The sequence below is a fragment of the Loxodonta africana genome, chromosome 9 (genome assembly GCF_030014295.1).
Source record: "Loxodonta africana isolate mLoxAfr1 chromosome 9, mLoxAfr1.hap2, whole genome shotgun sequence".
Lineage (NCBI taxonomy): Eukaryota > Metazoa > Chordata > Mammalia > Proboscidea > Elephantidae > Loxodonta > Loxodonta africana.
In genome coordinates this window covers 64682615-64703942 of record NC_087350.1, presented here as the reverse complement: position 1 = coordinate 64703942, position 21328 = coordinate 64682615, and the positions used below count along the sequence as shown (strand labels likewise).

The window sequence follows — 21328 nt, the reverse complement described above, 5'->3', positions numbered from 1 at the left end:
ATTTGCTGAGGAACATTATGGAAGTTCGTAACCAAAGTCATGAAAGAAATCATCTTCTTGTTCTCGTGGCATTTTCCAGCTTTCCTTGAGCTTTATGCTGTATTGCTGTGCCTGATAAATGGTGTTTATGAAAGTGTGGAATTTTACTTTTCTTTGTGTTTCGGTGGAACCTTATTAAAAGTGCTAAGCACTACTCTCCTCTGTCAGCATGTTCGTAGACGTGATGTTTGCAAGAATCTGAACAAGATCCTCCTTTAGAAGTTGAAGCCTCTTGTTGTAGTGGAAAGATGACTAGACTAGGAGATCCTTCACTACAAACTTGGGCAAATTCTTGTCTCGCTTTCCTCGGTTATATAGTGGGATCATTTGAATGGATCATCTCCAAAGTGAACAATGTTAAACTTCTGTGATTCCCCAAGATCATAGAGTTAGGAAGTGGCAGAGCTAGGATTCAAAATTCCTCAACTCCCAGTTTCATGCTTCTTACTATACTGGGATGTCTGTTGAGGAATAAGATTTTTCTTGGATATTCAGGTTCTACAACTTCTAAGATTATTTTTCTATCTCTAGGGGGCAGAATGTTGTTTCTCAGTTTAGGCTAACACTGGCCAGATTGTTGCTACTTAAATAAAGTAAGTTTTCAGAAACAGAATTTTTAGATCTTATCAAATATGCATCTCTTTGTTGCTTTCATTAAGTTTGGCTTGCTAAAAATGTTTAATCCAGTAATCAGCTACTTTAGGCATCAGTGGATACAAACAATGAAGACCTCAAAGAAGAGTTACCCCCATTTGGTCTAGGTGAACTTCAATTTATAGACTAAGTTAAGGCTCATACACATTTAGAACCCACTAACAGACAGCCTTGAACAAAAGAATACATTAAAAGTTTCAAATTTGTATATATCTTCCAATGCTTTTGCTTTTGGAATGAATTTCTAATCTCTCTAAAAAAAAATAATGTTTGGCAGTGTTCTTAGGTAAAGATCTTTGTTGTGTTTTCCTGTATAAATTAATCACCTCAATTAAAACATGTGTCTGGGGAGGGATTGGTGGTGAGCTGGGGCTGAGCTCTCTTTCTGAGAGAAGAGGAGGCTATGTGGGATAATACTTAAACTAATTCATCTCTGAAAGTTCCTACTAATATTCTGACCTCACAAGATTTTTCAAAACTCCTTCAAGGGAGGCAGCCCATCCTTTGGGGAAAAAATTGTCTATTATTATTATTTATAGTTCTTTATAGTCCAGGAAATCCAGAGAAGCTCCCCATGTCTAGATGTTGATCACGATCAGTTTGTTATACTCCACTAAGGTGCTTTATTATTCATCTAACGCAGCTCATGTAGAAGTTAATCATTCCAAGAAACATTAGGACCAAAAATAAAAACAAAAGAACCAACCAAACATTGGATCACGTATAGATGTATATTGCTTCTATTACTACTAACAGCAAATAGATATATTCCTCTCCTGTTGAGATGAGGATTAAAAAAAAAACCAAACCCACTCCCATGGCGTCAATTCCGACTCATAGCGATCCTATAGGTCAGAATAGAACTGCCCTGTGGAGTTCCCAAGGAGTGCCTGGTGGATTCAAACTGCCGACCTTTTGGTTAGTGGCCGTAGCTCTTAACCACTACACCACTAAAAAAAATAGGGTTTCCTAAATATTTTATGGTTAATATGACTGATTTGCTTATCTTGCATTTAACTGTCGTTATTGTCACATCTACTAACTTGTTCAAATAAAACTTTCTGGAAGGTTCAGATTTGACTATGATAAGCGCTTTCTCAAAGTTGCCTCATATTCTCATTTCGTTCTCACAACAGCTCTGCAAGGTAGGTCTTATTAATTATTCCCATTTTACTTATTGAGAAATCAAGGCTCAGAGAAGTTATGTAAACTTCCAGTTGTCTCGCCCAGCTCATAATTTGGATAATTTAAGTTTGAACCCAGGTCTTCTGACTCCAAATCCAGTGCTCAGTCCATTGGACCAAATGGCGTCGTTCAGGCCCATAGTTGCCCATTTATCACAGAACTTTTTTAAAAATTAAAAATGGTTCCTATTTGTTTGAGACGTTGTTCCATTTCTTGAGCCATTCCATGTCACACCTTATGTGTACTCTTTTACTGATTGGTCACTTTGTATAATTTAATAGTTCCCGGAGAGCCTGGTGGTTTTCTATGAAACAGCAGAACATTTTCTGCCTACTGAGAACCACCTGCCTTTATCCAATAAATAATTCATGTTGCCTATTATTTAAAGAACAGATTGTCATGCCAATTGATTCTAATAAAAGTCAATGTTTATAAACTACACCTGTTTTGACATTGAGATCATCAATTTAAATGTAAAATACATCCTAGCCTATGTCCAAATTATATGCTTGGATTTTTACTTTTGCTTTTTAATTTTGGTGACAGAGGATTTATAATCTTTAGGCTAACACACTTCTACAGCAAAATATGCTTCATTAGTCATTTGTTTTCCATCCTTCTTTCCTTTATCAGAGAATGTTTATTTTCTGTTTTGAGACTTAAAAAAAAAATAATGCATAGCATATACATATTAACATATAGCTGCACCATGAAGTGAGGTCCTATATCCCACCCTTTCTTCCTCCCCACCCCACCTCATTCTACATTTAGTCCAAGACTCTAAATCCTAGGGCTAAAACACGGGCAGAAAGCAAAAAGGAACTATTAGAGGCATAGTGCACTCCGAGGGAAAAAAAAGTCCTTTAGGTGAGAACAGAAACAAAAAATAACCTGGTAGCAGAACACAAAAAATATTGTAAATTTTCATGTATGGTGTTGGTTCAGAGATCCAAAACCAGGCAGCAGGAAGGAAAAAAAATGCCACTTAAATAGAAAACTGGTAAACTAGAAATTCGGCTTGCAAATATATACATCACTATACCATGGATCTGTATATCTGGATTTGGCACACACTCAAATGAACAGGTAGCATAATCAAGGGCAAATACAGGGTCTGGGAAGAACGGGTGACACTTAAGGATGACTATAGAGGAAAAGCCCAAATGGTGTAGTGGTTAAGAGCTCAGCTGCTAACCAAAAACTTGGCAGTTCAAATCTACCAGCAGCTCCTTTGAAACACTATGGGGCAGTTCTGCTCTGTCCTATTGGGTTGCTATGAGTCGGACTCAACTTGATGGCAATGGGTTTGGTTTGGGTTTTTATAGAGAAAAAAGCAAAATGGACCACATAAAAAATGTGACCTAACCAAGGAAAAGGAACAGTTTTAGAAAACTGTTGAAAATGAAAGTGATCTACTGCAGGAAACAGAAGAAAATGTTAGGGGTCTCTTTGGCATAACTGAAAGAACACAAGACACTGCTTCTATGCAACAATCATAAGTTATCTTAAGATGGGAAAAGGCTACGAAAAAAGGCAGTAGGATAAAATGGAAAAGAAGATAAATTAGAAGGGTTTCAAGGAATGTAAAAATACTGTATAAGGGCAGATTTTAAATCCACATTAGAAACAAAAAAGAACAATATCAATGCTTTTTAAAAAATCAAATCAGTATGAAGAATAAACTTGAGGTTTTCAGAAGGAACAAGAGATGAAAATGATGGGGAAAGATAAGCTTGCTTTAAAAAAACTTTTGCTTAACATCATAATTTCAAGGGACTTTGGGATACTAAACATCAGATCACTAGCCACTAGAAGAAGGATGTGTGTGCTTTTAAGTAGACAATTGGGCTAGAAGCCACATAGCTAAAAAACAACCAAAGCTCTCTCATGAATGGGCTAAACCAATACAAGATGATGTACTTAAATATATTTGCCACACCACAGCATTGTGTTCCTTCATTTATTTCACTGGAATAATACATGATCATTATAGTATAAATAGAAAATTCAGACACATCTTTTACAAATAAAATTTAAATTGCTCTCAATTTTCCCCGTTACCATTTAAAATACTGTGTCCTGAAAGAGTCCTGTTGCTTCCAAGTATGAAAAGGCCACGGGTCCTTTGCCTTTATTTTGTTAGACTCCATTTCATGTGCTTCTCCACTCTCCTCAAACTCAGAACTCACCACCGGCACAAAATTAGAAAATTACAGTATATATGCCTGTATTTTAAAAACAGATCAGAAGAAAAACAAAACTTGTCTTAGGATACAAATGCAAGAAAAGTTCAGTTTCAACAGCAGGAACCTGGCCTCAGGCATTGAGTTGCTTTCCTTAGCTATACTTCAAGTTTTATGAAACTATGCTTAAGTCCAGAGGTTAAGGGAGTAAAAGCAGTTTAAAAAAATGAATTACTTCTGGAGTCTACAGTGTCATAGAGCTAATGCTGGGTTGTTTGGTTTTCATTTGCTTGCACTGGAAGGACTTGAAAACACACAAGAATGCAGAGTATCATTGGCCTCAAGGCCGAGTTCTTCCCCCCCCCCAAAAAAAATTTTTTTTTTTTTTTTTCAGTGTAAAAATCTGTGCCCCAAGTTGTTTTGGCAATTTAAACCCTAAATTAAATTTTCGACAACACTAGCATGTTTGCTTTAAATTTAGCAATAGAATAGTTAATGGGTTGCTTTGCATTTGCTTAGTTTTTCATCCTGAAGCAGAGCAAACCTCTTCCAGATGGAGAGACTCTGTCCAAGTATAGCCTTTCCCAGGGTCTCCTCTTGCTTAGCCGTGTCTGACAAAACCCAAAAAAAAACATTGCTGTCTAGTTGATCTCGACTCATAGTGACCCGATAGGACAGAGTAGAACTGCCCCATAGGGTTTCCAAGGCTGTAATCTTTTCAGAAGCAGACTGCCACATCTTTCTCCCACAGAGTGGCTGGTGGGTTTGAACCACCGACTTTTTGGTTAGCAGCTGCATCTGTTTGTTTTAACCACCTACGTAAGAAATGCCATCCTTTTATTTAAAAACTAAATATTTTCTATGTGGCTGTATTTTCCAAATGACAGCAACAAAATGGTGTCCTAATGTTCTCACTGTTTTGGGGTGTATATTTTTTAATGTAGGGAAGAATACCCATTATTTCTTAACACTGGAAACATTCTGAATGACGTAGGACATGATCAGCAACTTGAGTGACTTTATCGTACCATTTCCAACTTTCCCTGGCTTCCTCCAGTGTTGCCCACGCGCACACACTTATGTGCTCATAGGAGTGCATGAGCAGGAGCGCATGAGTGAAATCTATTTTCTGTCAGAGTGTCGGTGCTGAAGAAATCTTGTTCACCTAGTCCAGCCCCCCATTGATAGTGTCTAGTAGAGTCTGTTAACAGTTTGCAATGTGTTCTGAGGTTTTTTTTTTTTTAATTGTTGTTATTGTTGTGTGTTTGGCTTATGCACATGCAGCTTGACTGTTTAATCCAGATTTTCGAAAATAAAAAAATTAATCTATATTTTATGTCTGTTTTATTAAAGTGACTTAGGTATAATGGGCAGTATTATGGTTTTTTATTGTTTTCTATTTTAGTATCGCATTCCTGAAAGTAATGTTTTCCTTTGTATTTTGCTATGTTATGGCATTATGAGCAGTTCCATACCCATATTCTGTGGCTTCTAAGCTCATGCTCTCAGTGAAATAGTTGTTCTGACTGGCTCTCCCTCTGGTCCTCTGACTCAGATTTGCTGCGCTGAACAGGCTGAGAGCCCATCTGGAAAGCTCCCATGGTGGTTGTATATTGACCATTGTATACATGCCTTTAATTAATGTTGTATTTCTGCTCTTTGAATTACCATTCATGGCTTTTGGAGAGTATATTTAATCCTAAAAAACTTTTAAGAGTAGAAATTTACTCCTTTACGTAAACAACAGCTAACGTCATTCTTAAGAAATAAGTTTCTGAACATTTCTGCAAGAGTATAACGGTAGTAATGCTAAAGAGAAGAGATGTTTAATTGAGAATTATTGACCTGAGGCAAACCGGCTCTCTTCCCATTGTTCTACTAGCGCAATGACCTTTTAAATTTTAGACTCCTGGATCAGCTAAAAATTTCATGAAAGCTATGGGCCATTTCCCAGGAAAATGCATGCATGCGTGCAGTAGCGCACGTACAGAAACCCGAGTTTAAATTCTGCTCTAGTTACATTTTTAGAAATAGTTGTCTCTTTGAGATCCATCACAGGGCACTTAAGGATTCGCTTCAGAATCATCCAGAGTGGAGGTTCGATGATATACAGTTGGCCTAGAATTGATAATGGTTAAGACTTGGCAGCAGGGGTTCATTATACTCTATTCTTTTGCATATGTTTTAAATTTTTCACCAGGAAGAGTTAAAAACAAACAAACCAAACCGTGGTACTAGAGATTCCACAACCCTCCTCACCAACCTCCTGGAATCACAGAAGCTACAAACTGAAGGGAAGGACCCGAGGAGAGAGGAGAGCCATGCTGGCAAACACAGATGAGACCCTCCAGATACTACCCGAGGGAGATTCTCAGGTGGGAATGCTGGGTTGCAGCAGTGGCGGCAAGAGCCAGTGAAATCTGAGTTATTACTGTTAACGCGACCTTACTCGTACCTACCAGATGGTGACGCCTGGAAACGCATCGTGTTCTCTCCCTTTAATGCAGAAATTAGATCTGTGGAAATCTTGGGGGCTGATTCCATGCAGCCTTAAGAGAGTTATAGTTAACGACGTACAGATTGAGATGTGATCTGATCATGCTAAAAGTACTGTGAAGATCAGTAAAGCACAGAGCCTTTTCCTCCTTAAGTTGCTACGGAAGGCGTGTGCTACTAAAACCTTGAAAGAAGGAGAGAACAGGCAGGCAAGCACCAACAAGGGGGATGGGGCGTAGGGTAGGACACATCGGGGTCTTGGGAAGCCTGGCACCTGCCCACTCTCACCTCTGTGTCAGTCGTTATTGACCAGGCCTAGGGAGTTTCTCATGACTAATATGTTCTGGCTTACTCCAGTCTGCTCCATCTCCTTGTCTTTGCCCTCTCCCAGTCTGAAACCTGAAACTCCAGAAGATGTGTCTCTCATTTCCTTCCCAATATATTTCCTTTTCATCTTTCTTGTTTTATTCCTCCCTCTGCTGAGGAGCATTTTCACTAACATTTTTGCTGTTAAAACACCAGGGACAGAGATGAAAGACATTAAACAAGATATATTTCAGCAATAAACAAGATTGTTGTATTTCTCATGGGATCCTAAGGAAATAAGGATGAAAAATAAAAATTCCTACTGGAGTATTTACAACGTACTCAGCTGTTGAAATGTTCAAAATGCAATCAAGGAAGTAATTAAGCACATTTCTAATACACTTAACTATGGTAACAATGTTTAAGAATTTGGCCAAATTTAAAGAACCCAGTGAATCTTTTAGGATATTATTAAAGAATCTAACCCCCACCAATAACGAATACATTTTTGAAAGTTAATAGTTAATCCTGTTCTTGTGGTTTGTTGTGGTTTTCTGTCCCTGGGCTAATGGCCCAGAATTAAAAGGATGCAATTTGACTTGCCCCTAGGTAGGGAACAGTATGAGCCAGACATTGCCTATTGTCCAGTATTCTCAGTACATGGGTAGCTTACATATAGTCCACCCTCATGGATTTCTCTTCTCTCTCGTTATTTCTCAGTGTAACTATCCAGCCAGGGCCGTTTTTCTCAAATGTCACTCGTGTGCCTCCTTCAAAATTTATGTGATAGCTGAGGCTACTTGTTCTGTTCTTTATTTAATATTCTTTTTGTTTTTTTCAACTTGAATTTATTTTAAAGCAAAACATAAACACTCCTGGCATCAAACCACTTGGGTTCAAATTACAGCTCTGCCTCTCACTAGTTCTATGAACTTGGCAAATTGTTTGACTTCTCTGTGCCTCAATTTCTTCATCTTTAAAATGCAGATAACAACAATAACTACCTTATAGGTTGTTGTGAGGACTAAATAAGAATATTAATACATAAAAAGCACAATGCCTGATACATAGTATCTGTCTTAAAAACAGTAACTATTGTTGTAGTTAGTTGCCATGGAGTCATTTCTGACTCATGGCTGCTCCATGTGTGCAGAATAAAACTGCTCCATAGGGTTTTCCTTTGGGAAGCAGATTGCCAGGCCTGTCTCCTGAGGTGCCTCTGGGGTGGGCTCAAACCATGAACCTTTCAGCTAGTAGTTGAGCACTTAACTGTTTGTGCCACCCAGGGACTCCTAGTAACTGTGAGCTATGGTTATTATTTATGTTTCTACATAAGTGCTGTATTACTTGAAATAGCTATAAATACGTACCTATCAAATTTAAAACGTTTGGCCATATATGCCCAAGAATCATGTCTAGAACCACCAGTAGCAAAATAACCACACTTTGGGAAACAGCTTGACCACACCTTCCCGCCTTCTTAAAATTACCATCTCCTTGCCTCCTGGTTTTTCCACTACCTCTCTGGATTCCCTTTCTCAGGCTCCTCATCTCTTGACCTTCTCATTTGTACTGTCTTAATTTTATACTTTCTCTGGTCAATCTCATCTAGTCCCATAGAGTTAACATAAATAGACCAACATTATCTAAACCTTTGTCAACTGGGGTTCTTCATCTGAACCACAGAATGAAGAAAAATGATTCAAGTTCTCAGTTCTCCCAAGGATGGTCTATAACTAGTACCATTGTAGATGAAGAAGAGAGACAGTAATTCATTCCAGACAGTGGAGGCCTTAGAGCATTACAGCTTCTTTCTTTAGTGGAGCCCGTTGAGTGAGGCTCCTCAATCCCATGTCCCCATTCTGTATTTCCTTCCTAAGGAAATGGCACTGGCATCCATCTTGTTGCCCATGCCAGAAACCTGGAGTTATTCTAGAACCTCCCTCCTCCCTCTCTCTATCCCTCCTTTATCCTCCATAATCAGTGTCCATTATCTAATAATCCCACCTTCCTTAATATTCTTTGGATCTCTTCCCTTTCCATTCTCCTCACTGTCACTAACTTGGTCAGCCCATACCATTTCTCTAGGTGATTACTCAAAAGCAAACTGAGTGGTCTCCTTGCCTCCACCAGTTCATCCTCCACTGCTTCCTAGGAAAATCTCACTAAATATGAGCCTTATTCTGTAATTTCCCCTCACTGGCTCTCCAAAACCTTTCTGATAAAGCTCCAAATCCTCATGGAACACGAGCCATTTGTTCACCATCCCCTCCCTCTGCTGCCACTGTGCCTGCTCCTCCCTGCACCCTCTGCCTAGGATGTCCTTCTCTCCCTTCCATTTCTTCCTCGGCCATCACCCCCTTCTCCTGGCCAATTCTCACTTATCCTTCAATTCTCACCTGCGTGCTCTACAGTTGCACCCACTTCTGTGGGAGTAGACCAGTCCCCTTGGGGGTTTCCTGGATTCTGCTACCTCAGGGATAGCAATCTTGAACAGAACCTACAAGCCAATCATTGTCACCCAGCCAAGGTGACTTCCACAAGCCAAGTTTATCCAAAAGTAGGAGCTTTGCATTTGTGAGCATTTGATCACTACGTGGCTAAACTGGAAGAACTCAATTTTTCTAATTCTCAGGATGGAGGTATACGCTTCACCTTGTGGCTGCTCAGAGCCTGTATTCTCACTGTTGGATGAAGTAGTGAAGGAGGAGCTGGCACACACTCATGTTTTCTTAACAGAACTAGTGCTGCCAGCTTTGCTGTATTGGCCACAATATTGCAAGGCTCTGAATTTTCTGAGAGCCTCTCAATAGTAAATAACATCTGTGGCACTGAGATTTCCAAAGGTCTGGATTGGAGAAGCATCCAAAGAGGTAATGGCTAAATTCCTTTTGATGAAAGAGTTTTTACCTTGGGGTTCATGGCTGGGTTTCAAGGAGTCCAGGAATCTCCTAAAATTGTAGGCATAGTTTTTTTGTGTATTTGCATGTGCATATTTCCCCAGGGAGAGGGTCCACTGCCAAGGACCAAGCATCCTAGACAGACCAATTATTCCTTTGAACTGCCAGATTTATTTCATTTATTCTTTAAAATGTTTGAGCATTTGCTATGTGTCAGGCACTGTCCTAAGCACCAGAGATATATCATCCGTGAAAACAACAGCAACACTACACTACATCTGCCTTCATGGCACTTATATTCTAGTGGTTAAAGGCAGACAATAATCAAAATAAGAAAGTAAATTACAGTCTATGTTAGAAAGTGTTAAGTACCAGAGAGAAAAATTAAACAAGGTTGTGCTGGGGAAGGTAGATAAAATTTTAAATACAGTGGTCTAAGAAGGCTTCATTGAAAAGATGACATTTAAGTAAAGACTTGAAGCCGTTGAGGGAACAAGCTACATGGGTATAAGGAAGAGGAGTAGTCCAGGCAGAGGGAACAGCAAATGCAAAGGCCCTTAGGTCTCAAAAGAACCCAAGGACGATTTCTTCAACATTGCTTTTGTCCAACACTAAGGCAGACAGCAGGGGCTAAGAAAACATCAACATCTTCTGGCAAAATGCAAGGGCCCAGCATATGGGGTCATCTTTTTCTATTTGATGGACTTGGACTGGTTTGCTTGGCCAAAGCTACAGAGAATAAGGACATCTCTCTGGACCAGGGACTGATATCATTCAGACATGCTATTTCTACAACTGGATGACAGCATATATAGTTTTGGCTCAAATTCCAATTGTCATTTTATCATTGGCCATTTTCAGTGAATCAACAACAGTCTCTCAACAGAAGCGCTAAATAACTCTAAGAGGGAAAAAGAAGAGGCACATCAAGATTCAAGAGAAGAAAGGGAGATAGAGGAGGAAGGTGAAGAAAGAGGAATTTGAGGGAAGGGTCCAAGAACTAAATGGAGGAGGTAACAGAGGTAGGTGGGGCTGGAGTCAAGGAGTGGATGTAAACATAACACACCTATCTCTGAATTCTCACTAGGAACCCATAGCCATGGAGTCGAAGCCTACTCCTAACAACACTATGACAGAGGAGAACTGCCCCACAGATTTTCCAAGGAGCAGCTGGTAGATTCGAACTGCTGACCTTTTTGTTAACAGCCGTAGCACTTAACCACTGTACCACCATGGCTCTGAATTCTTACTTGAGATTAATACTGTTTGGTGCCTCACAAGTTCCTTTCCCAAGAGCTGATGAGAGCAGAACTGGTTTCTCTGTACACCTGTCTCTGCTCAAAAAGGTTCAATGGTTTCCCAGCTGTGTACTGAGCTAAGCCCCCTCTAGAATATGAATCCAGCCTACCTTTAGCCTCATTTCTAATTATTCCCCAGACAAATTTGTGATCCTGCCAAACCAGACTTTTGGTTGCCCACAGTGGCTCCTACTCCTGCTCTCCTCCCTGTTTTGTGCACTTTCCTTTTATTTTGAATGCTGCTCTCCTATGTATACTGGCTGAAATCCTCTCATCTTGAAAGCCGCTTGAAAGTACTGGGAGATTCACGTACCCAAGTCTCATCAGGTTGCACCCAGTACTAGTTACTAGCAGGGCTTTGAATCGGTTGGAAGCCCTGGTTACTAGTGTGCTTGTCTTGCTGCTCTAGATCATGAGTCTTGAAGACAGAGACTGTGTTCTCCTCCTCCTCCTCATAGTCCACCTTCATTATTTGCTTATTACAAAAAAAAAAAATGTGTGTCGATGTCTACTGTGTACCAGTCATTGTATATATGGAAGTGAGTAAGAAAAACTGGTTGAGTTTAATGCTGCTGAAATAGGACTTGTGCTGTCTGATGGGGTTCCAGTAGTGTGACTGAACTGCATGAATGAATTCATTCGTTCTGTTGACCCTCTCTATTCAGTGTAACCATATTTGCCAAATCCCTTGCCTCAACAAGCCTTAAAAATCATATAAAGGCTGTTTCTATTGCCAAAGTGAATCAAAGAACTGAGACAACTTAGTAAGACAACTCAAATTGTTCAGGAAAAAAAAAAAAATTGTCTCTGAAATTACTGGGTCATTTCAGTTCTTATTCCAGGTCATACTACTCTGCCTCATATTTGCAAAGTACTTTACAGCTCTACAAAACACTCTCATCTATATTATTTAGCAGTGATTTTCAAATTTTTTTGTCATGACTCACAGTAAAAAATAAATAAATAAAATTTTACATCATAACCCAGGTCACATATGTTCATATCATTCCTTCCTTTAAACAAGTATTTATTGAACAGCTACTATATGCTATAATACTATTCTAAATGAAATACAGTAGTGAACAAAGTAAAAAAAACAAACAAACAAACAAAATAATTAAGTACACACACAAACAGAAACAGAAGATTCATGAAACAAAACCATTTTACTACTGCAATGTACTCTGATGTTTTCTGTTTTATTTAAAAAGTATATATATATGCTATATATACCTCCATTAAACCATCCAGTTAGCTTTTCAACTCACTAATGGATTGAGACCTACAATTTGAAAGCTACTGGTGTAGACGGTTAAGTAAGCAGTGTGCTCTTCCCATTTTACAGATGGAGTGACATGCAAAGAGAGACTAAGTGAGTTACCTAAAATCACGTACAATCCGAGGGAAGCAGTGGTGAGATTTTACCTCAGGGCTTCTGACTTAAGTCCACTGCTGCCCTTTCCAGTATCCTCGGCACCCCTAGTGTTTTAGTAGTTCATTTCTCTTTGATTGTGAAGTGTTGACTTTGCCTGGAGCAGCTCTTCCTTCCCTTGCCAAGTAAAGTCTTGATTATACTTCTATATATCTGTTACGGGATGCCTCTCTCGTGCCACCTACTGCATCCTGGCTTGCTTCATAATGACTTGTGTACCAGAGTAGGCCCCACTCCACTGTGACCTCCTTAAAAGCAGGGACTGCCTCACTCATCGTTTTGCCCCCAAAGCTTGGTGTTTTACAGAGTAGGTTTTAGTAAGTATATATGGAATTGAACTTAAGTGACTCAAAGAATGGGAGGAGGGTGGGAACACAACAGACTAGCCAGGATTCCAAGATTAGGGAACATCTATTTAAAAGGCTAAGAGATTGAAAAAGATACCATAGAGGGTAAAACTCTCTTTACCTGAGTTACAGAAGTCACATATTAGGTAGAGGTTTCCATAGTGTGTGTAAAAACTATACAATCCAGAATTTTTATCTACCTAGCATCAGTATATGGATTTAGAATCAAGCCACCTGCCATGGATCACAGGTGACAGAAAAACTTAGTAAAATTAATTCAAGGAAATGGAGATCACTATAGCAAGACCCAAGAATAGCTGGATGGGCCTGAGGAAGGATGGGAGCCAGAGGTGCCTGGGGAGCTCCTCAGCAGCAGAAATTAGGGCACCTTTGCTGTAATGGTGCCCATTACAAAGGGGTGACCGTTACAACGAGATGACCATTATAACTTGCCCAAATGCAGGGAATCAGTTCAAATTCTCAAGAGAAAGAATCTAACTGGCAGAGCCACATCTAGAATTTTCACCCTTGCTTCAGTTAGTTTGGGTAAGATGGGGCTGTGTGGTTGGTACAAATATCCAAGGAAGGAGGGGAAAGAAGAAACTCTTTGAAAAGAGAGTTGAAATTTGACTAAATATTGACCCAGACTGGAAGTTTTAAGTTTCAATTTTGTCCCACTATCAGAAAGTATGGGGACTCAAGGCCGATATCAGTTATGAAAAATTATATAAAATACTGTATGTGGGATGTAGTGTAAAATATAATTTCAATCCTATTAGAAGCAAAAAAAAAGTAGATTTTTAGTAGTAGTCTGCTCCTGGCCAAAAAAAGCAGGAGCTTGAGAAAGAGGGGAAGTAGCTGGAAGGGAAGAGGGGTGGGTAGAATGAGGCAGCTGATAACTAAGTGACCTGTAAGTTTCAGGTGTCTACAAATCTGATTTTATATATGTATTATGAAATTTTTGTACAAGGTATGTTATACAACTCTCTAACCCATGGTTTCAAACTTTATTTTACATCAGAGATTCTAATTCTGTAGGACAAGATTAGGGTCCAGAATCTACATATTTAAATAAGCATCCCATACGCTCTTAGAGATGGTTCATGTTGAGAAACTTCCTTAACCTAACTCCTTCCTATTTCAAGTAATTAAAAAGGGGTCCAACTTGCGTAAGTTTTTAATTAGAATCAAATTATATAAGACCACGTAGGCACACTATTTAGTAGCAACACTGAATAAGAGCATGTACAAATTTTAAAACCACCACATTTCTTACAATTGTTTTTCATAACATTTAGTCACATCATTTATAACGGCATGTATTTACAAAAGCTGTTTAAGACTGGTGATTTAGTCTTATCTTGGGTTTTCTTTTAAAATTGAGAATAGGGGAACAAGTTATGAGTTCACAAAGATTATTTCAGGATGATATGTTTGACTATAAATTCAAAAGTACACAGACATTAATCCATAAACAGCAAGTATGAATGTGACTTAAGCTTATTGGCTCACATTTTTTGAACAAACCCTCACTTCTTTAAAGTTAAGTACTATATATGATTCTTGACGGTCCATTGTGGACACGACATCCTCATGGCCACACGAGGGGGCAGGGGGTGAGTTTGTGTGACTATCCAATTCAGCATCTGATTTAGAGTTGCAATCAAACTGCATTACAAAAGAGCTACAGTCACAGGTAGCAGTCATTTCCTCAGCTGATACAGATTCCAATGTTCTCATTATCCTGTTTACCCCCTTTTACTTGCATATACCTTTCTCTTAAAAAAAAAACAAAAAATATAAAAGTTCACCAAAATTCTGAAAGTCACAGTTTGTAAGCACTGAATGGGGAGTAGCTTTGGCATTTGAAATTACAAAGTCCCTTTCGTTACAAATATTCCCTTTATTCTGGGTCAAGACGAGGTAAAACTGGAAGAATAAGGTTCCCAAATGCAGAGTCCTGAGTTATGAAGTATCCGGATGAATGTGCATGGGCATGCTGGGAAAGATTAAAAAAAAAAAAAAAGCAATTCAGCTATTAAGAGTCACAATTTTTTAATTAAGGCACTAAATTATTCTTTCTAAGTGCTTAAGACCAAATTTATTTAAAAGTCAGTTCTTGTGCTGCTAATTCCATTTAAATACACAGGAGATGGACAATAATAAAGAATTCATATTAACAAGTCACACCAGGTACTCATTTCTCATCTCCACTTCCTCCCCTGTGATTCTTTTCAGTCAATAAATGAGTCATATACATGAATTGCTTTGTTCCTTGCAGTGGTTTGGAAAACTAGCAACAAGGTCCCCAAGTATTCTGCTCTTGGCCAAAAAAGCAGGAGCTTGAGAAAGAGGGGAAGTAGTTGGAAGGGAAGGGGGATGGAGGGAAGGGTGAGGCGGCTGATAACTAGTGATTAAAATACCAAAATTCTGTAGAGAATGTTGGAATGTAAATAACAGAAAACCAGCTGTACCTTCGCTCAGTCACTAAAGAAAGGAGGATTGTCTTTAAATTGTCTAAAGTGAGATGATCTTTAAGGTTGCATCCAATTCTGAGATTGAGTTTAAAAGCAAGGCCATTAAATTATGCCAATAAAAAAAAAAAAACGTTTTGTCCAAGGCCTCTGGGAATCTTAAATTATCTGAGATCAATGTAATACTAAAATTACTACTATGAAGGATAATATATTTTTTTAAACTGACAGAATATCACAACCCTAATCCTATGGTAAAATAAGTCTTTAAAAATTTCCTGAACAATGGTCATGCTAACCATTAAAATGAAAAATAACCCAAACAACGATAATAAGCCAGTACAACTGTCAAAGGATGTAATAACGCGAAAAAAAGAAAAAAAAAAAAAGTACTATTAAGTGAGCCAGTTCAGTTTTTAAGATCATTCTGTCCATCCAAATACCCTACACTCTTCTGTGCTCAAGCAATTCCTTGGGAGGTACACCAGGGAATCAATCATGACCACGTCAACACCATAAATATACTTTCATTACTGCTGTATGGGTCCTTCAAATCCTGTGGGCATGACAGAACATCAACAAAACACTGGAATTAGGTGTGGAACATTGTTATTGATATTGCTCCACTAAAATACAAAAGAAGAACTATGCTGGCTTCCAACACCCAGGAATTCTACACTGAGATGCCGGTGTCCATTATACTCTGCTCACCTGTAAAGCTGCCTTCTGCTGGGCTGCAATATGCTGCTGCTCAGCGTGATCCCGGAAATCCTTATGCAGAGAGGGTCTCGAGAGGGCAATGCTAAAATGGAAATCTTAGTTACTTGGCTGTCTGTCAAAGGCAGACGTCCTTACTTCACATTTTTCATTGCATATTCTATATAAGGATGAAAAAGGAAGAACCTTCCAGAAAAGTCTTTTTTCCTTTCCCCATGTTCTACGCTCATTTATACGAAGAAAGCCTATGTTATTTACTGGAGTTTCAAACAATTGTTTTATAATTTGTGGTTCCCCTACTTTCAAACAGATTTGAGGAATTCCAGTCTATCATGAACCACATTAAAAACCATTTTTAAACACAATTCAAACAAGCCATATGATATTCATAAACAGTAAAACCATATATTTTGATTTGTTTGTATAAGTACACTTAAATTATAGACATGTTCCACATAGGTGTAAGTACTATGAATAAATAATCATATTTAGAGGCAGTCATCTACCAGATTGTAGAGCAGCTACTGTATGCTTGGCTCTGTGCTAAACCCTAACAAACCAGTAACCAAGTGCCGTCAAGTTGATACTGACTAACGGCAAGCCCATTTGTCAGAATAGAACTGTGCTCCATAGGGTTTTCAAGGCTGTGACCTTTGGCAACAGGTCACCAGGCCTTTCTTCTGAGACACCTCTGGGAGGGTTCGAACTGCCAACCTTTTGGATAGTAGTCAAGCACTTACTCTTTGTGTCACCCAGGGACTCTGTGCTAAACACTAGGAGTATAAGAACATATAAGACAAAAGATCACAAACATGCAATTATGATGAAATGTGGTACATGCTATAATAAGGGAATTAATAAAGACACCTAATATAGCTAGAAGGATAAAGGTCAAGGAAAACTTTATGAAAGTTATATTTAAGATGAAAACTGGAGAGTCAAATGTTTCAGACAGAAGGAACAGCATGTGAAAAAGCCTAGGGGCAAAAGAGCTTGACGTGATTGAAGAAATTAGAGTTCAGCAGGACTGGGTTCAATTCCCGGCCAATGCACCTCAAACACAGCCACTCACCACCACTCGTCTACCTACAGAGTCTTGCGTGTTGCTGTAAGGCTGAACAGGTTTCAGTGTACCTTCCAGGCTGAGACAGACTACGAAGAAAGGCTTGACAATACGCTTCCAAAAATCAGCCAGTGAAAACCCTACTCATCACACCAGTCTGATCTCCTTGTGCATATAGGGTTGCCATGAGTTGGGGGCCGACCTGAGGGCAGCTAACAACAACAACAGTAAGGACTAGAGGTCAGGGTTGAGGAAGGGTGAAGTGGGCTGGCAGGTGTCAGGATATGAAGAACCTTGTGAAATAAGTAAAGAAGTGTAGACCTTAACCTAATAAGTAATAGAAGGTCTCCAAAGAGTTTTAAGCAGGGGAGTGACATGATCAGAAGTATCACAAACCAGTTCAGGCTGACAGTGTTGGTCACCTTCTCAACAACTGTTTCTCTCTTTTCCTTCTTGCTAATGGCACCTAAACTTAGTTCAATTATTAGTGGCTGGGCCAGGTTCATCCCCAGCCCCAGACCCAGGGGTTAAACCTTGATTGGTGCAAGACAATCCCCTTTTCTTGCTAGTTTCTGTCTTAGGCAAGAGAAAGCTACACAATTCTGAGCAAGAAGACTTGATGAGTAATCTGCTGCAAGGCCAAAAAAGAGAGGGGAAAGCTAGAATAGTGGCTGAAGAGAAAATGAATCTGAAGGAAGATATTTAAGATGGGAGAGACTGAATATAATAAAGATCTTTAAGCTATCCAAATTTTTCATACTTTGTAGAACCCTTTATAAGTGGGCCACTGGCAATAATGTCAGTAACAAAAATCACACAAAATTCTTTTCTGTTTTGAAAAGGAGGATGTAGGGAAAATTAAATATTCTAACTAGATTTAGAATATTTAATTTCTAATTAGTCTATTTTTTTTTCAACTCTAATTAGGAAACAAAGCAACATATAAATTCCAATGTTAAACAACTGCCAACCAATTTGAGTTATTCTGTCCAAGAAATTTTTTATATCACTGAATAAAAATACCATATTATTCTTTAAAATCTGTACGCTTAACACAAAGTAAACATTTCATCTGTTCTATCGAAGAATATGTTTAGTAACAGTATCCCCAAAACAGCAGTCAAGACCTAGCTCCAGGATGATTTGCTGAGGATTGATTCTGCAGGAGTAATTTTCTTTTCTCTTTGTCCAGTTCAGCCAAGATTGCAACTCTATTTTTATTCTGAAAACCTAAAAGAGAAAGGAAGACAGAGAGGGAAGTAAGAAACATTTTAGAGCTATTTTATAAACCTAGGCCACTTATAACCAGAGAGCAAAATGTTTCTTCTGTAACATGAGAATGAACTCACTATAAATGTAGTTTCCCAGGATAGTTACTGTTTCCTTACTATGTATTTCCCAGCAACTTTAACAGCATAACAGCACAGCATAACTTTAGCAGCATAATAAGTGGCTACATATGCAAAGCACAATACTGACTGAGGACTTTTAAGGCTTAGCTCTAAAGAATCTTAATTGCCAAGATATAGGCTACAGCATTCTTTTTTTAAAGAAACTCTTTAGCCCTAAATGCTGAAGGGACCAAGCTCTATCCTACACAGTCAATCGCTGGGATGGCAAATTGTCTTACTTCTCAATTTTAGGCCTCTCTGTGAATGCTTCTTTCATGGGGGAAAAAGGATTAGATATACTCAGATTAAAAATATATATGTATTTCCTTGTCCCAACTGCTTCCATTCCGACATGGCAAGGAACAAGTCAAAGAAATGCAACTGACATGAAAGCACTTCTGAGTAAAAGGAGCATAACTGGCAGGATACGAAGAAATATGCCCTTTATCAAATGCTTACTGGGCTCGATTAGGAGCTTCATTCCTGTGTAAGATCTAGGACAGAGGTCACAAATGGGTAGCCCAGGAGTAGCATCCAGCTATGTTTTAAAATTTTGAATTAGATGCTGACATGTAAATACTGAGAGACTACACACAAAATTCCCAGATCTCTAGCTTCTCTGGAAACATCTTAAGATTTGGCAACAATTAGCTGGGACTAAGAAATAGTTGTCCCCTTTAGCTGGGCAATCTCCAACTTCTTACAATCCTTACCAGACTTTATTTGTGTTACTTGTGGGCATGTAAGTTTCTGTTCCTAACCTAGACTATAAGGAGCTCTGGCGGCACTGTAGTTAAGGGCTGGGCTGCTAACCAAACAGTCAGTGGTTGGAACCCACCAGCCACTCCCTGGGAGAAAGGTGTGGCAGTCTGCTTCCATAAAAATTACAGCCTTGGAAACCCTATGGGGCAATTCTACTTTGTCCTGTAGGGTCACTATGAGTCAAAATCAAGTCGATAGCAACAGAGTTTTTTAATCTAGAAGAAAACAAATGAAAGGATTAAAGAACTAGAAAACACCTATGGGGCGGGGAGAAGAAGAAAAGAAAAAGAATCAATGGGATAGCTTACTGGGCTAGAAGAAAGAAGATTGGGGGGCACTTTTTTCAAGCAGTGCAGACTCTCATCACTGAGCACTCCTGAGGGCACCCACATGAAGGATTCTAAGAATTTTACTATTATAAAGAGGGAGAAATGTGTGCCAGGATGCATATATCCTCCTCTTCTGGAGAGAGAGACAGATTGGTCCGAGTGGTACAGGATATACAAGAGCATTCATTCACACTGAAATTAGACTGAAATAGGAGCAGCTGAGATATATAGCATTTTCAATTAAGCCTGCTCTTAAATCGAGAATCAACATAGTGGCTACAGCCAGGATTATGGACAAAAATGTGTCTCTGCCACATTCTTTTTAGGATTTATTATCTCCCATTTTTCTCCTCTGCTCACTCATCCTTATGCCACCAACTTGTCATCAAATTCTAGTAATAGCAGACTCCCTCTGTTTGGAAGATAATTCATACTAATATACACTGGTATTCTGAGGAAGATGGTTTTGTGAGCCTTCCAGGTGATCCTTCATCTATTCTAATCCTAACTTTAATCTCCCCGTCCCTACCCCACTCCCAATCTCTTACGTAGTTTTCCCCAGAAGAAGCTCTATGAGGCCTTAACATACCACACATCATTACCTGCTTCACCCACTCTTACAGACAGGTATGTATCAGGAGAAATCTTTGACTCAAAGAAGGATTTAATTTGGCTATATAATAGCCAAACTCCCAAATATACACCTCTTATACAATTGGTTATTTCTGAAAGGACAGTAAGAGGTTATTTTTTTATCCCAATTTAGGATTCAGTAAGAAGAAATGAGGCAGTGTTCATTAGTAGGAGATAGTAAAGTTCAAAATGATTAAAATTCCACCCAGGGTCTCAGAATCAGGCTTATTAAAGCAGCCTAGTCTATGGAAATTATTCCGCGAACAGTTGTTATTTGCCTTATTAAGCTTCAAGTGAACATTTACCATTCCAATCAGTCTGTCACATGTAGGTTTACATACATCTTACTCCCTTCTCCCACTTGCTCTCCCCCTATTGAGTCAGCCCTTTCAGTCTCTCGTTTCGTGCCAATTTTACCTTCTTCTCTCTCTCTCTATCTTCCCATCCCCCCTCCAGTCAAGAGTTGCCAACACACTCTCCCGTGTCCACCTGATTTAATTAGCTCACTCTTCCTCAGTATCTCTCTCCCCCTCACTGACCAGTCCTTTTCATGCCTGATGATTTGTCTTCGGGGATGGTTCCTGTCCTGTGCCATCAGAAGTTCTGGGGAGCATTGTCTCTGGGATTCCTCTAGTCGCAATCATACCATTAGGTGTGGTCTTTTAATGAGAATTTGGGGTCTGCATCCCATTGGTCTCCCGCTCCCTCAGGAGTTGTCTGTTGTGTTCCCTGACAGGGCAGACATCGATTGTGGCCAGGCACCAACTAGTTCTTCTGGTCTCAGGATATTGTAGGTCTCTGGTTCAAGTGGCCCTTTCTGTCTCTTGAGTTCTTAGTTGTCGTGTGACCTTGGTGTTCTTCCTTTGCCTTTGCTCCCGGTGGGTTGAGACCAATTAATGTATTTTAGATGGCTGCTTGTTGGCATTTAGGACCCCAGGTGCCACAATTCAAAGTGGGATGCAGAGTGTTTTCATAATAGAATTGTTTTGCCCATTGATTTAGAAGTCCTCTCAAACCAAGTTCCCCAGACCCCAGCCCCTGCTTCGCTATCCTTTGAAGCTTTCATTTTATCTCGGAAACCTCTTTACTTTTAATCCTGTCCAATTAGGCTGACCTTCC

The 21328-nt window shown here is 39.2% G+C and overlaps 1 protein-coding gene across 1 annotated transcript in view; it reads right to left on the bottom strand.

The window, feature by feature from the left end:
* Nucleotides 1-5272: 5272 nt before the first annotated feature.
* Nucleotides 5273-21328, bottom strand: part of INIP (INTS3 and NABP interacting protein) — a 31974-nt gene continuing 15918 nt past the window's right edge. Inside the window, exons 3-5 of the mRNA XM_010587729.3 lie at nt 18222-18324; nt 16026-16116; nt 5273-14839 (exon numbers count right to left, since the gene is read on the bottom strand). Coding sequence (XP_010586031.1) covers nt 14744-14839; nt 16026-16116; nt 18222-18324 — 290 coding nt within the window. The 3' untranslated portion in view covers nt 5273-14743. The remainder of the gene's footprint in view (nt 14840-16025; nt 16117-18221; nt 18325-21328) is intronic.